The sequence below is a fragment of the Sceloporus undulatus genome, chromosome 6 (genome assembly GCF_019175285.1).
Source record: "Sceloporus undulatus isolate JIND9_A2432 ecotype Alabama chromosome 6, SceUnd_v1.1, whole genome shotgun sequence".
NCBI lineage: Eukaryota > Metazoa > Chordata > Lepidosauria > Squamata > Phrynosomatidae > Sceloporus > Sceloporus undulatus.
In genome coordinates this window covers 110,554,175-110,567,050 of record NC_056527.1, presented here as the reverse complement: position 1 = coordinate 110,567,050, position 12,876 = coordinate 110,554,175, and the positions used below count along the sequence as shown (strand labels likewise).

At 47.4% G+C, this 12,876-nt stretch overlaps 1 protein-coding gene across 1 annotated transcript in view; it reads right to left on the bottom strand.

Moving 5' to 3' along the window:
* The window catches only part of LOC121933811 (vomeronasal type-2 receptor 26-like), a 44,944-nt gene that overhangs the window by 7,017 nt on the left and 25,051 nt on the right, over window positions 1-12,876 (bottom strand). Inside the window, exon 4 of the mRNA XM_042473805.1 lies at window positions 945-1,799. Within this exon, the coding sequence (XP_042329739.1) occupies window positions 945-1,799 (855 nt within the window). The remainder of the gene's footprint in view (window positions 1-944; window positions 1,800-12,876) is intronic.

Sequence of the window (12,876 nt, the reverse complement as noted above, 5' to 3'; positions counted from 1 at the left end):
AGCCTGCCTGGGTTCCCATGGAATGAAATTTCACAGCCTTGGAGCAACCAGCAAGAAGACTCTCACTACATCACCACACTACACTCTTATAGAGTGCTGCAATTCCACTTTTACTGCTCTGGCTACCTGATGTTGCATTTTCAGGTTTGTTTTTCATTGAGTCCTAAATGTCCCTCCTTAAACTGCAAATCCCAGAAATCAACAGGACACAGCCAGAGCAGTTAAAAGTGGAATAAAAGTGCTCTAATAGTATAGTGCTGTAGTCTAGGCTGCCATTCCCTCGCCAAATAGTCCTGTGAAAGTGGTGGGACTGAAAAAAAATCTTCCTGAAAATATCTAAAATTCAGCCAGGGTCTAATGAGAAGAGTATGGTTTGTTTATTTTTAAACCCAAGCTTCATAGGTCCTGGCAAGTACTTTGAATTTTACATGGGAATGTTTAGGAAAAGAGCTTTTATAAGAAATTGAATTATTATACAAATTCTCCTTCCTTCCCCACTTCATAAACAATCCCTGAGGATGGTGTCTGGCATATCTGTTTAAAACTTGGTGGGTGGGTGTGCATGCAAACAAAAGCACACATGATGAAAATGACAACCAGTGCATACTGTGACTAGGAGACTGGCATTTGAATCCCAGTTCAGTCATGGAAACCAGTGGGCGACCTTGTGCAAGACACAATCTCTCAGCATCATAGCAAAGCAAAGGAAACGCCATCCCAAGTACAAATCATGTAAAAAAAAAAAACAACCTGTGATACTTTTGCCTTAGAGTTTTCATATGTTGAAAATGAACTGAAGGCTATCCCAACAACAATAATTAAAATGATAGAATTATAAATAATGTTATTGTGAGGGATGTTTCTTGTCTCTCTGATTAAATGCCTGATCTTAGCTGACAGGTAATGAGAAATTGAACTAAGTAGTCATTTTACCCAGGACATACCTGCCAGGGCTGAATATTCAGAAGTCTCCAACTGTTCCCAGTATTCATTGCTTTCCATCTGGTGAACAATGAATTGGCAGCATGAAGAGCATGGGCTACAGCATAGACAGCATTGTAAACACTGTAGCTCTGACCAGTCATCCCCATTTCAAATAGAGATCCAGGAAGGTTTCCAATTTTCTCTTTCCCAGTGCAATTGTTTTCATTTGGGAAATTCAGGTTATACAGTGGGAGAGAACAAATAAAGGCACTGCACCAAAACTCCTTTAGGAGATAAATCTTGGATTGAATTGGATTTAGATTCTGCAGAAACTCCTGAAATCCTGGCACCACATTGGTGTGGAGGGCAAAGGACAAGCTGCCATTGAAGGATCTTTCTGTGAACCTTCTCCCTGAGAAAACAGTTGTGACATCCCACTGAGCAGTTGTGATCCAAATTCTCTCCATAGGTTGCTTCTGAAAAAACTCATAGCTTTCTAGAACTATCCGTAAACCCTCCATAGATTGAGTGTTCCCATAAACCAAAATCACATTAATGTTCTTTGAGAGGAGAGCAGCGGCAATGGCATTTAGCCTTTTCTGAAGGAATGCGTTTGATAAGAAACTTGTCACTGTGGGAACGGATAGTGTCAATGCAATGCAAATATCCCTCTGGACAAGACTTGCACTGAGGATTCGATGAAATCTCTCTCCACTTTCATCCTCTGGAATGAGGAGACCAATCCAATTCCATCCAAAATACTGAAACATCTGAGTAATCCCAAAATACTGAAATATTTCATCTGGCACCATCCGGAAAAGAGAGGGAAAGTGAATTTTCTCACTGAAGATGGGGTCAAAAGACCCATAACTCAGCTAGAAGTGGGGAGGAAAACACATTTTAAAAAAATTAAAAGGCAATGCAATTCTTCCTTTAGTTAGGGAAACATGATCCTTTTAGTTTCAGGAACAGAGACATAAATAGAAGAGAGAGTTATTTAACAGCACGCTGGTCCAGATGCCAGAATTTGAGGAGAGCAATCTGCTACAAAGACTCACTCACTTGGCAGTGTAGAAAAATACACACTTTTTACTTAATGAAAAGTAAGTATTCCCTTGCAAACACATTGTTCCCTTTCCCCACAAGGTTCACTCATTGACCATGGTGCAAGAGAATGTTTTTACACATTTAACATTTGATTATCTTGTTTGTCTTTTGAGAATACAGTCGAGTCTCAACTTTGCCGTTCGGATTTTCCAGATTGTTGAGTAGTTGTGCTCTCTCTCTAGGAATCTCTAGTTGCTCCAATGAGGCTCTATGGTCAAGCGTTTTGGTAGTCAAAGTCTGCTGTCTCAGCCAGGATTTTTCTTCCCATCCCGGATTCGCCCCTTTTCACTTGCTGCTGCCCTCAAAACCTGGAACCTTCTCCCCCACAAGCAAGAGCCATCACTTCTTTAACAGCTTCAAAATGGAGTTGAAAACCATCCTGTTCAGAGAAGCCTTCCAGGCATTGCATACTGTGCTTCCTATTTGGTTTTCTTTGTTGTCTGTTATCAAACCATTTCCTGTATTTCTATTGTACTGTATAATGCATTATCCTACTTGAGAGTAGTTATTTTCCCTGGAAAATGATTAACCACCATAAGAAACCTAAGCCTCCCCCAGTCCATCTGCCGTGGTCCAGGCTTGAGGAGTAGAGAGGACTGCGGGACCTCTTACCCTTTCCCTCCACCACTCCCTTCTTCTCGTTCTTTCATGTCTTTTTAGATTGTAAGCCTGAGGGAACCGTCTAACCAAAAAGATTGCATGTTACAGCGCTCATAAAGGTTAATAAAAATAAAAAATAAAATAATATAATAATAATAATACAGCCAGAGGTCATGCTGGAGGACCTGGAGATTCCTACATTGGGGTTTCTCTCAGTAAAAAAAATGTTTTTTTTTTGTTATTTGTGGGTTTTCCACTTTCCCAGGGACCTGTGCTCCTAACCCAGCCATGTGGAGGGCCCACAATGTTGCACAAATTACTTAAAGTGATGTTGCTACAGTTGGCTTCACATAATTATACTTTTGCTTCTATTCCTTGATAGCCATGTGTTGCAGTTCCTTCCTCACAGTCCTTTGGAGCCTTTTGGAGCTAGCTTTAAAACCAAAGCCCAAAGTCTGTTGTTAGTCCTGACAAAAGAGGCCCATTGATTCATTGGCTTTCTCTACATGGTGATTGAACATCAATAAGATTGAATGGGTCTACTCTAGTTGTGACTAACTAATATGATGGCAGCCAAACAGTTCTCTCTTTTCGGAAGCTGAAATTAGGGTGGAAAATGTGAATAGAAATTATAACTGTTGAAATGAGACTGAAGCCTGCACCTAGGAGCAACTTTATGTACTCACAAAAGAACATGTTCTTGATCATGTATTCTTCTAAGGACTTTAACACATGGGGAGAATGTTCTCCCATTTTGAAAAAAAGAAGAAAATAGGGCCAATTGGAAAATGGATGTTATTATGCAATGGTTGTCACAGAAGAACAGAGCGCCACCACCAAAGCAAAGTATGCAATAGAAAAGAAGTTATCACATGAGTATGTACCTTCATAGTCTAGAGTTTGAATTAATCCCTGCACATGCTCAGTGACGGCAGAATCAGATAGTGACCTTTTTACACTTCCAGTAGGGCTGCCTCCAGTTCCCCGGTTTGTGCCTTGTTAATCTTATTTGTTCATTCATTATCCCTTTTTCAAGTTTATTAGGCAATGCACTTATTTGTGCATTATATAACCCCTCATTTCAAGTTATTTAGGCAATTCACCAACTCAAAAATCAGTCCAAAGCTTGGTTGTGCATCGGACTATGGCTCTAGAAGGCAGGGATGGAACCCTCTGGATGACCGGGTGCAAGTCACACCTCTCCAGCCTCCTCAGAAAATGGCAATGGTAAACCCTCACCTGAATGAACCTGCCAAGAAACACAAAAAGTGGGGTGGGGGGTTCCAGATGGTTGTGTATGGTGTGGTGAGAAGAGACTGTCCTGTGCCTTTAAGTCTCCAGCTATGGGGAACGGGGGGAGAGAAGGAGACCCCCATTTGGGAGAGCTTTGCTGCTCAGCCAGGTTGTGGGGGCCGGGGTCCTCTCTGGTCTGTTCGGAGTCCCATTGAAGGCAATGGCGCTGCCTCCTCGACCATGAGTCAGAGGAGGAGGGGGGAAAGGGGAGGGGAGGCTGGGCAGGAACCAGAGTGCCAACTAGGCTACCATCCACACTGGAGGAATAACCCAGTGTGAGCACCGTTTAACGCTTTGTGGCTCAGGCTTGGAATCTGGGAGTTGGTTGTTGTGAGCCCAGAGCGAAAGCAGACCCATTCCCTAGGCCCCTACATTCTCCCGAAGGAGGAGAATGGAGGAAGAAGAACTCTTGGGGCGAATAAAAAGGGGGTTTTCTCTCTTTTTGAAGCCCCCTGGACTGGAGGAAGGAACAGGGAGGTGAGGCAAAAGGTCCTGAGGGGCACAAGGGCCAGGGATAGGGCCAATCCCCAATCCCACATTTTTGGGAGATGAGGAGTTGCAGGGCACCTCATGGAGAGCCACTCTTTCCTCAAAACAACTGCTTTTCCTCCCGGCGCTGAGAAAGACTAGGAGCCCCAGAAGCCAAAACAAACATGGAGGATCATGGGAATTGATGAGAGGAATACCAGGGCCACAGCAGACATGCATATCACACCAAAGGACATTGCATGAATGCAAAAAAGCCTGGGAATAGATGTGATATTCCAAGTTCACCGAATTTACTTAAGTGTGGATTTGGATGCTGGATTGTGTGGAGTGCGTGGAATGCCAAAATGCGCTGATACCTTCGCCAATAACTGAATACCCTGATTGCATGCGATTACACGTTTCCAATTTCAGTCGTGTTATAACAACCTAAGAATTTTATTTTCATTTTTAGCAGCACTAAGCATATTTTTCTGCTGCAAATCCCATTTTCTAAGCAAGCCAGTGTAATTTGAATCTATCCTACAGTAAATATGGGAAATATAAATAGACTTGAAACAATCACAGAAACCCTCATATCTCATAGAAGGGATATATCTATTAGACAACGGGGGAAAGAAGGTTTGCACCTTAGCTTTTCCCTATTTTGTCTGGATGACTGCAAGACTTTCACTCACAGAATTATTGTTATTTCTCTACACTTTCCAAATGAAATATTTTGGAGCATTTAAAAAGTAAGCCACTTGATCCACACTCTAAACATATTTGCACATTCCAAATAACACATGCTTTTCCATAGTCATTCACCTAATGTATGCAGTTTTGGAACAATGTTCTGCTGCCCCAAAACTTGGAAATATCTAGAATTCTGCATGGCTTTCTTTCAGAATGTATGGAGTTCGCAAGGTATGAAATGGTATAAGGTCCCCTCCCCAAATGAATTAAAATGCATTTTCTCCCATCCTTGTGGTGGCAGAAGCATGCACACATGAATATGTGGTTACCTTTTTATTTTTTTATATTTAATAATAGCAGTGACCTTTGAAAATCAGGCGTGAACAACAGTAAATAACCATACAAATAACAGCATAGCATATAAAATACATTAAAAGCAATTCAAAAAATAATAAAATTATCATGCCGGCATACAATGCTGACACGGGGGGGGGTTACGGTCAGGGTAGGCTTGTTCGAATAAATAGTCTGTCTGGTCTCTTTGCGTTAGTTAAGGCAATTCTCTAGGATCCTGGCTGTTATACCTCTTTGACCTCAGAATTCTTCCGATCATCCACCTACACAGTTAGAAATATGTTCTCCAATCTTCTTCTCCAAAATCAGGGTAAATTGGTCAGATTGGTGCAGGTCTATTTCAGCATGGAATCATTGCACTGATTTCACAGGACGTGGTTTCATGAAGGCATGCAGAGATCATCTTACTTTACTCTGCTAGACATGGAACTCAGATGCCATCCAAACAGAAATCAAGGCAAGAAAAGCCATGTGGAGCATTTACTAAAACAATTCACATGAATGCAAAGTCACCTAACGTTAACTGTAGACACACAGTACTGAAGACCATTTAAAATGTACAAATTTGAGAAGGACTATAAGCAGTAGAGGCAATGGAAGAAAAAATCTGTACTAAGGCATGTAGTATGACCATACAACCGTGGAAAGTCTATCGATATTTAAGATACATGGTACCCCCTCGGGCTACTCACTACCCAGGTTACGAATTTTTTAGGATACTGATAAATCCCCATATGGATTATTGTTTCGGGTCTTACGAAAGTTTTTTGCGGGTTACGGGTTAAAGGAAGGAGCTCCGGGCGCTGTTTTAAATGGAGGCCTGTGGGGCAGAGCCGCGGCTTTTTCCCGGCATTAAGGCCTAGTGGTTGTTGCGTGGGTTTACGAATGGTCGGTGGGGGTGGTTCGTTTGTTACGAACGGGGTGGCCGGGGTGGGGGGTTGGCGGAAGCGAATTATTGGGTGGGGTTCGTCAGGCCCGAGGGGCAGGGCGTGGGACGGTAGGGTGGTTGGTTCGGGGGGGGGGAGGGGCGGTGTGTGAGGACTTTGGAGAGGTGAAGCCACCGATGATGCTATGAGAATTCTTTGCCCAGGTGCATTTGTAATTGGAACAGTCCTGTCGGGGCCTGGAGGCAGTTTGAGAGGGAAGCCAGATTGTTTTCCAAACGGGCTTTCCGGGAACTAAATGGCGAGTCGTCCGCAAGATGTTCTGTTTAGTGCGAGGATGTGAGGGGGGTGGGGGTTTGGTGGCGAGGGAACAGCGGCTTGTGTCAAGTCTGAGGTGGTGATCTCATGGAAATATGTCGGGAAGGGAAGAGTGGACAAAGTCTGCGAGAGGGTACAAGGAATCTGTGGTTAGGGTTCGTTTGTGCAATATCCTGCTTCAGAAGTTCGAGTTTGAGCAGGGAGTTGAGTAGTCAAGGGGTATGGAGGGTGGTGGGTTTACTTTTTTACTTAACAGACCAGGGGGTACCTGAGATTAATAACAAGGGGGGGGCGAGGAGAGGTAAAGTCGTGCAGTGAGGTGGGGGGGCAAGGGTGTAGCTCGGTGGGAGGGGGTATCGCGTCTGTGGTGGGGCAAGGGCATCAAAAGGTGTGTGCGTCCACAATTTAGGCCTGTGGGGGCGGGAGAGTGTGATACATTTCGAAGTGCGAGCACTAATTTTGGAAAGATTGATTAGTGTAAGAGGAATGTGGTGGGTTGTGTTTGTGGGTGTCCGGACGGCATGGTGGATGGGTCAATGGGGTCGATACCGTAGTTTCTCAGTACAAGGCAACCTGGTGTGAGCACGGGGGAGGCGCGTGCGGAGAGTGCGTAGTGCAGCCGCCGGGTGGGCATCCTCAGAATGAGTAGATGGTATCTAGTGAGAATCAATTTCTGTTTAGTCATCTTTGAGCACCGGAAATAAATTAAGCGTGCGGGCAGAAGAATACCATAACAATCAGTCAAACGACGTTCTTCCGCGTGGGCGCGAAAGGGCAGGGTTTTTACTATGTAGCCTTTGGTTGCCTGGATTTGTCCCCACTAGCAGACGCTGGGGAGGGGGGAAAGTGGGGTGGGACTCATTGCAGGTGTCGGGTGGTGTCCAGGTGGACACCTAAGGAGGGTAGGTGGGCGCGTTATCTGGGGCAGTGGGTGTGATTTACCGTGTGGAAGGGCTCGTGGGCCGCGCTGAGGAGGTTAACGCCACGATGCCGGCTTGCGATGCAGCAGGTAGCGACTGGCCGAAAAGAGTGGGGACTGTGCTACAAAGGGCTTGATTGAGAGAGTCAGGCAAGGTGGGGTCAACGATTGCCCAATCGTATAAACGCTAGAGGGTGCCTGCACGTCACGAACAGTCTGTGGGTGAGGGGGGTGGGGTGAGCGTGCGGTGTCACAAAAAAGAAACAAAAAAAAAAAATAGATTCACAGTACAACACACAAAAAAAAAAGGCATACAAAAGACGGTCAGGGGCGGGGGGCCCCGGGAAAAAGCAGTGGTGGGGTGTGGCGGAAGGAAAAACGCGGTGAAAGAGGCCAATTTACACAGCCGCATAGCCCACTTGGAATGTGCATTTAGCAGTTCCCAGAACTGGAGTCACGCTGGGGAAATACTAGCAGTATCGTAAAAGAGTGGGAGTTAGCCGTTGCCAGGGTGGCACTAGTGGGGTTGCAGCGGGGGGGTGGGTGTTGTCAAGTGGGGCCATACTACGGGCGGGGGCGAGAAAGGGGGGTGGAGAACCACTGCTGTCCGGGTGGCAACATCTGTGTTTTTGGCAGAAATGGGCTGGGGTGGGCATTCGATCTGGGGGCTGCGTCACTTTAAATGCGGTAAATGAGTGGTGTGGGAGGTGTGGGTTGGGTTCCGTCGTTGCCCGTGGTTGTGCGTGTTTGAATGGAGAGACGCCCGAAGGTTCGGGAAAAAGTTAAAATGGTTAGATTTGCAGATTTTTAATTGGTAGGAAAGAAGATGTTTTTTTTCAAACGTGTGGATTCTTTTACGTATTTCTGTCCTTTAATATATCAAGTTAACCAAATCTTCACGTATGGGGTCAAGGTAAGAAGCGTTAGACGGTACGAGATGAACTGAATTTGAAGGTAATAATTGTCAATTTGGTCGAGTCCGTTTATGTCCACAGAAGCGGAACCAAACAGCATGACATACATTTATAGTAAGGGAATGTAAAAGACAGGACTAAGGAATGCTGTAGAAGGAGGTGGAAAAGTGTGAGGAGTGAAGGAGGAATGTGGGGAAAAGAAGGGAAGGAGAGGAGGAGGGGGGGAAGGAAGAAGGAAAAGAGGAAAGGAAGTGGCACACGCAGTGAGTTTACCACGGGACGCACCTATGATCAACGGATCCATCTGTGTCAACAACTAAAACAATTTAAACCAGACACGCGCTTAAATCATACTAAACTGAGTCAAAAGCAAACTTTGATGCCCTCTTCTTTTTGCTTACCAGAGCATTGTAGGATGTTCCGGTGCTTCCCTAAGTCATTTTAATAGCATTTCGGTAAGGAAAAGGACAGCAAATTCCCCGATGAGAAAATCTCCTTTGGAACGAACAGATTTTGCTTGATGTGGCGTTGCCAGCTGCACATGGAGCCCAAACTTTTGTTCAAATATCAAGTCAAGAGAAAAAGATGAAGATAATGAAACCTCTGAAAGTGCCTATACTTTGTCTCAGTCCCAATATGACACACGTTCATACCTGCATCCTGCCTGTTTCAGGCAACCCACGAAAAAACAACCACCCCCACCAAGCAGCAGCTTTGTCTGGAGCCAAAGACTCCACATTAGAAGCATTGGCATAAGATGAGCTGTCAAGTTCTGCGTCCGTGTTGCTTCAAGCAGATGTTCCCTGAAGGCTCCTATTAATAATATGACATTGTAAAAAGACCCAGATTATGGCTCGTAATTCTCCAAGCTGCTTTGGTGCGAATTCTCAACAGCAACAGAACACAAGTGGGGAATAGGTTAGATAATCATCATTCCAAACTTTGGTGTCATTCAGCAACAAGCAAAACAGTTGAATACCATCTGTGCTTGAAGGCGTAGTAAAAATCACACAGACATTGGAATCCAGTGCATGATGGGTGATCTTGACTTCTGAGCAGAAAAGGAAAGATGTGTGGGAAAGGAGCACCAAGACAACATAGATTCAATATACCCTTCACACTCTCAGAAATTAAAAAAACACGGGGGAGTGCGGGCGGCTGGTGGCTGTGTGTTGTTGTTAGTTTTCACACATCGCGAGTACCAAACACTAGAAAGGTCGTGTGCGGCGTGGGAATTGGGGGTGGAAATTCTGGTCTACACACGGAAGCACGGAGATGATGTGAGTGGGTGGCTTGTAGTTTCTCTACTCAATACAAAAAACACAACACACAGCGTAACGTGGGGCGCTGGAACCGTAGTGGAGGTGTGTCGGATCGCTTCAGGGAGTCAGTCCCTTGGATGGGGGGCCTCAGTCCGTCAGCCATCCCACCATGGATGGGGGGGAAGGGGAGGGGGAGGGGAAGGATAGGAGGGGGGAGTGCAAGACCCTGGGGTCGCGGACAGGGGCGCATCCACCTCCGTGTTCTGGGTTTCCACCGGATAGCTTGTCTCTTCTTTCCCGTTTCTTTTCATCCCACTCCTACCCACCTAAGGGCACGTGGGTAGGCAACACCATTGTGATGTCCTTGCCAGAAAGGACCCTGACAGAAAAAGTAAGTCCTGCAACCGGTCCTACTGTTCCTGCACACATCCCTAATCTCTCCTCTTCTTCTCTTATCTTGTCCGCGAGTTTTGTGCTGCTGCGTGACCCAAGCGATAAATGGTAGTGTGCGAAAGTTTGACCAACATATAAAACAGGTGACGGCCCAGTACACACACCAAGGGGACACCAACATCAACATAACAAACTCACGCGGCGTCGGGGTGGGGGTGGGTTCACACTCCACACCTATTGCGTGATCGAGACCATGTTGTGCTCCCGCACCAGAGTTCAGGATTCAGATTCAAGGTTGGGAAAACAAAGTACGGAAGATGTGATACAAGTGGTATGGTTAGGACAGCATACACCCGTCCGTTTCAGCCCGGCTCTCTTCGATATCTCTAGCACCAGGAAGAGAGGTATTGTCGGTTTGGGCTCGCGGGGGGAAGGGGAATCGCTCCTCTGGGCGTTAGTGCTGAGGATGGATCACTAAGCTGCTTGCTGCGTGATAAGATAGATTCCGTTCTGCGGCCATGGAGGTTGGGAGATATGCTCCACTGTGTATAACTGCCTGGTTGTAAGAGAATAGTAGCGGGTGGCCAGTGCTAGTGAGACGTTGGGGTAATTCGACACAGGTTGGAAGCGAAGAAAAAATAGGGCAGTCACAGACCCAGTGGTGGCAACCGATCAGACGGTACAGCATATATTGATTTCGCACGGGGTGGGGATGTGCCACTGCATGGGTGGGTGTAACTCTTCTCTTTGTGCAGTTGTTACGTGAGGTTAAGATGTGGCCTGCATAGTGGTGCCAGGGGCGCCGGCGGCGGGTGAGCAGTTGTTCGGTTGTCCTGGGTGGGATCGTACATGTACGATTTTTGAAGTACGTAGGCAACCCGGAAAGTGAAGCGCGTTTCAATGGTTCAGTGTGGATGTTCAAGTGTTGTCGTGTTCGGCAGAGGGTGTTCCCACTGCTATCCTCCAAGGCGCTGCGAAAGGGACTAGCCCAGTGTGCTGCGTGCGTGTGTGTGTGGTTGCGGTGTGTCGAGGGGCAGAATTCGAACCTCCGTATTGACGGGGCGGGACGGGGGGGGGCGCGGGGTGGGGGGAAAAGGGGAGAACGAAAGGGCCAAAATAGAATAAACCCCTATGGCCAGCGCAACTGCGGAGGCAGGGGGAACCACGCTGGCCCTCCAGAATACAAGACAGCGGACTCGGTATAGTGGTGTGGGTCGTAGTAAATAAGCATGATGAGAAAGTGTGGCAAAACAAGCAGAGCGAGGAGATCGATTGCGCCTGTCTGAGTTGGCTCGGGGTGGTGGTATGGAAGGGGTGGGGACCAAGGGGGGACGATCCCAGGATGTAAGTAGGCAGAGTCTCGAGAGGAGCGAGGTAAAGGTGATCTGTGCCATGGAAGAAACGAGGATAGGCGTGAGGGGAGGAAATAAGGAGGTCGAAGTCTAGAGGAATGAGCAGGTAGACGTAAATAAGTAAAGGGGGGAAAGCAACGTGAGGGGGCGGCGAGAGGGGCGGAGGAATTGGTGCGAGCTGCAGGGGCCCCGGGGGGGAAAACATAGATGAAGGCCGACACGTTCCCTGTACCGTAAGAGAATGGACGGTGTGGTTGCGTTGCTGTTAGATAGCGAGAGAAAATGGGCCAGAAGAAGAGTAAGTGGAGGAAAGATTGACAGAGGAGAACGAACCACGACCGATAAAGGTGGGAGGGGGTGTGGAAGGAAAGAGGAGGGGGGGGGGGGGGTGCGGGAGGATGGTGTGTGTGTGTGGCTGTGCGCATAGTGGCGGGAGTAGTGGGGATCATGGTGCAAGTGCGAGTCTGCATGATGTACAAAGACAGCGGCAAACAGAGATCAAGGGAAACCAGGTGTGCAGGGCAGAGTGCGCGTGTGTCGACGTGAAACCAAGGACGACACGACGAGACGCCAGGAAGAAAGGCCCAGCACAAAAAAAAGAGCCAACAAGCAGACACCGCAACGCCAAGGCCCAAAAGCACCTACAAAAGCCCAAAAAAACCCAAGAAAGGCAACGGCAGGGAGGACAAAACACCGGGCACGGGGAGGGGACAACAAAAAAGCAAGAAAGAGAGACAGTGGGGGACAGGACGAAAAGACGACAGGGAGGGGCGGGCGGAAAGCGACACAGAGGCCGCAAGCAAAAAAAAAAACAGGAAACCGGAAAGGCCAAGAGCAAAAAAGAAGGAAACCGCCGGCACGGAGCAGCGAGAGACCGAAAAAGGCAGAGGGAGGACGACCGGAAAGAGAGGCAAGACCAGGAGCGGAAAACGGGACAGGGGGCGGGAAGCAACCGAGGACGCAAGAAGCGAGGGGAAGCAGGCGGGCAAAGAAAAGAAAAAAAAAGAGAGAAAGAAAAGAAAGAAGGACGAGGGGGAAACAGAGAAGCGCGGGAGAAGGGAAAAAAAAAAACAAGAGAACAACACAGGCACAGCAAAAGAGCACACGCGCAGGGGCGCCCACACGCCGGGCGGCCCGAACCAAGGAACGCAACAGAAGGGGGAAGAACACAACCAAGGCCCAGCCGACAACGCCCAAGCCAGCACGACCCAACAGGCGGCGACGAAGAAAAAAAAAAAGCGAAATAAGGAGACCCGCGCGCACGCAAAACAAAAACGGGGACACAGGACAGAGGACCAAAAAGAAGAGGCAAGACACAAAAGCAAGGGGACAAAGAACACACGACCAAGGCGGCGCGAACCAGCCAGCCGGCGAGAAGGCACGGCGCAAGGCAAA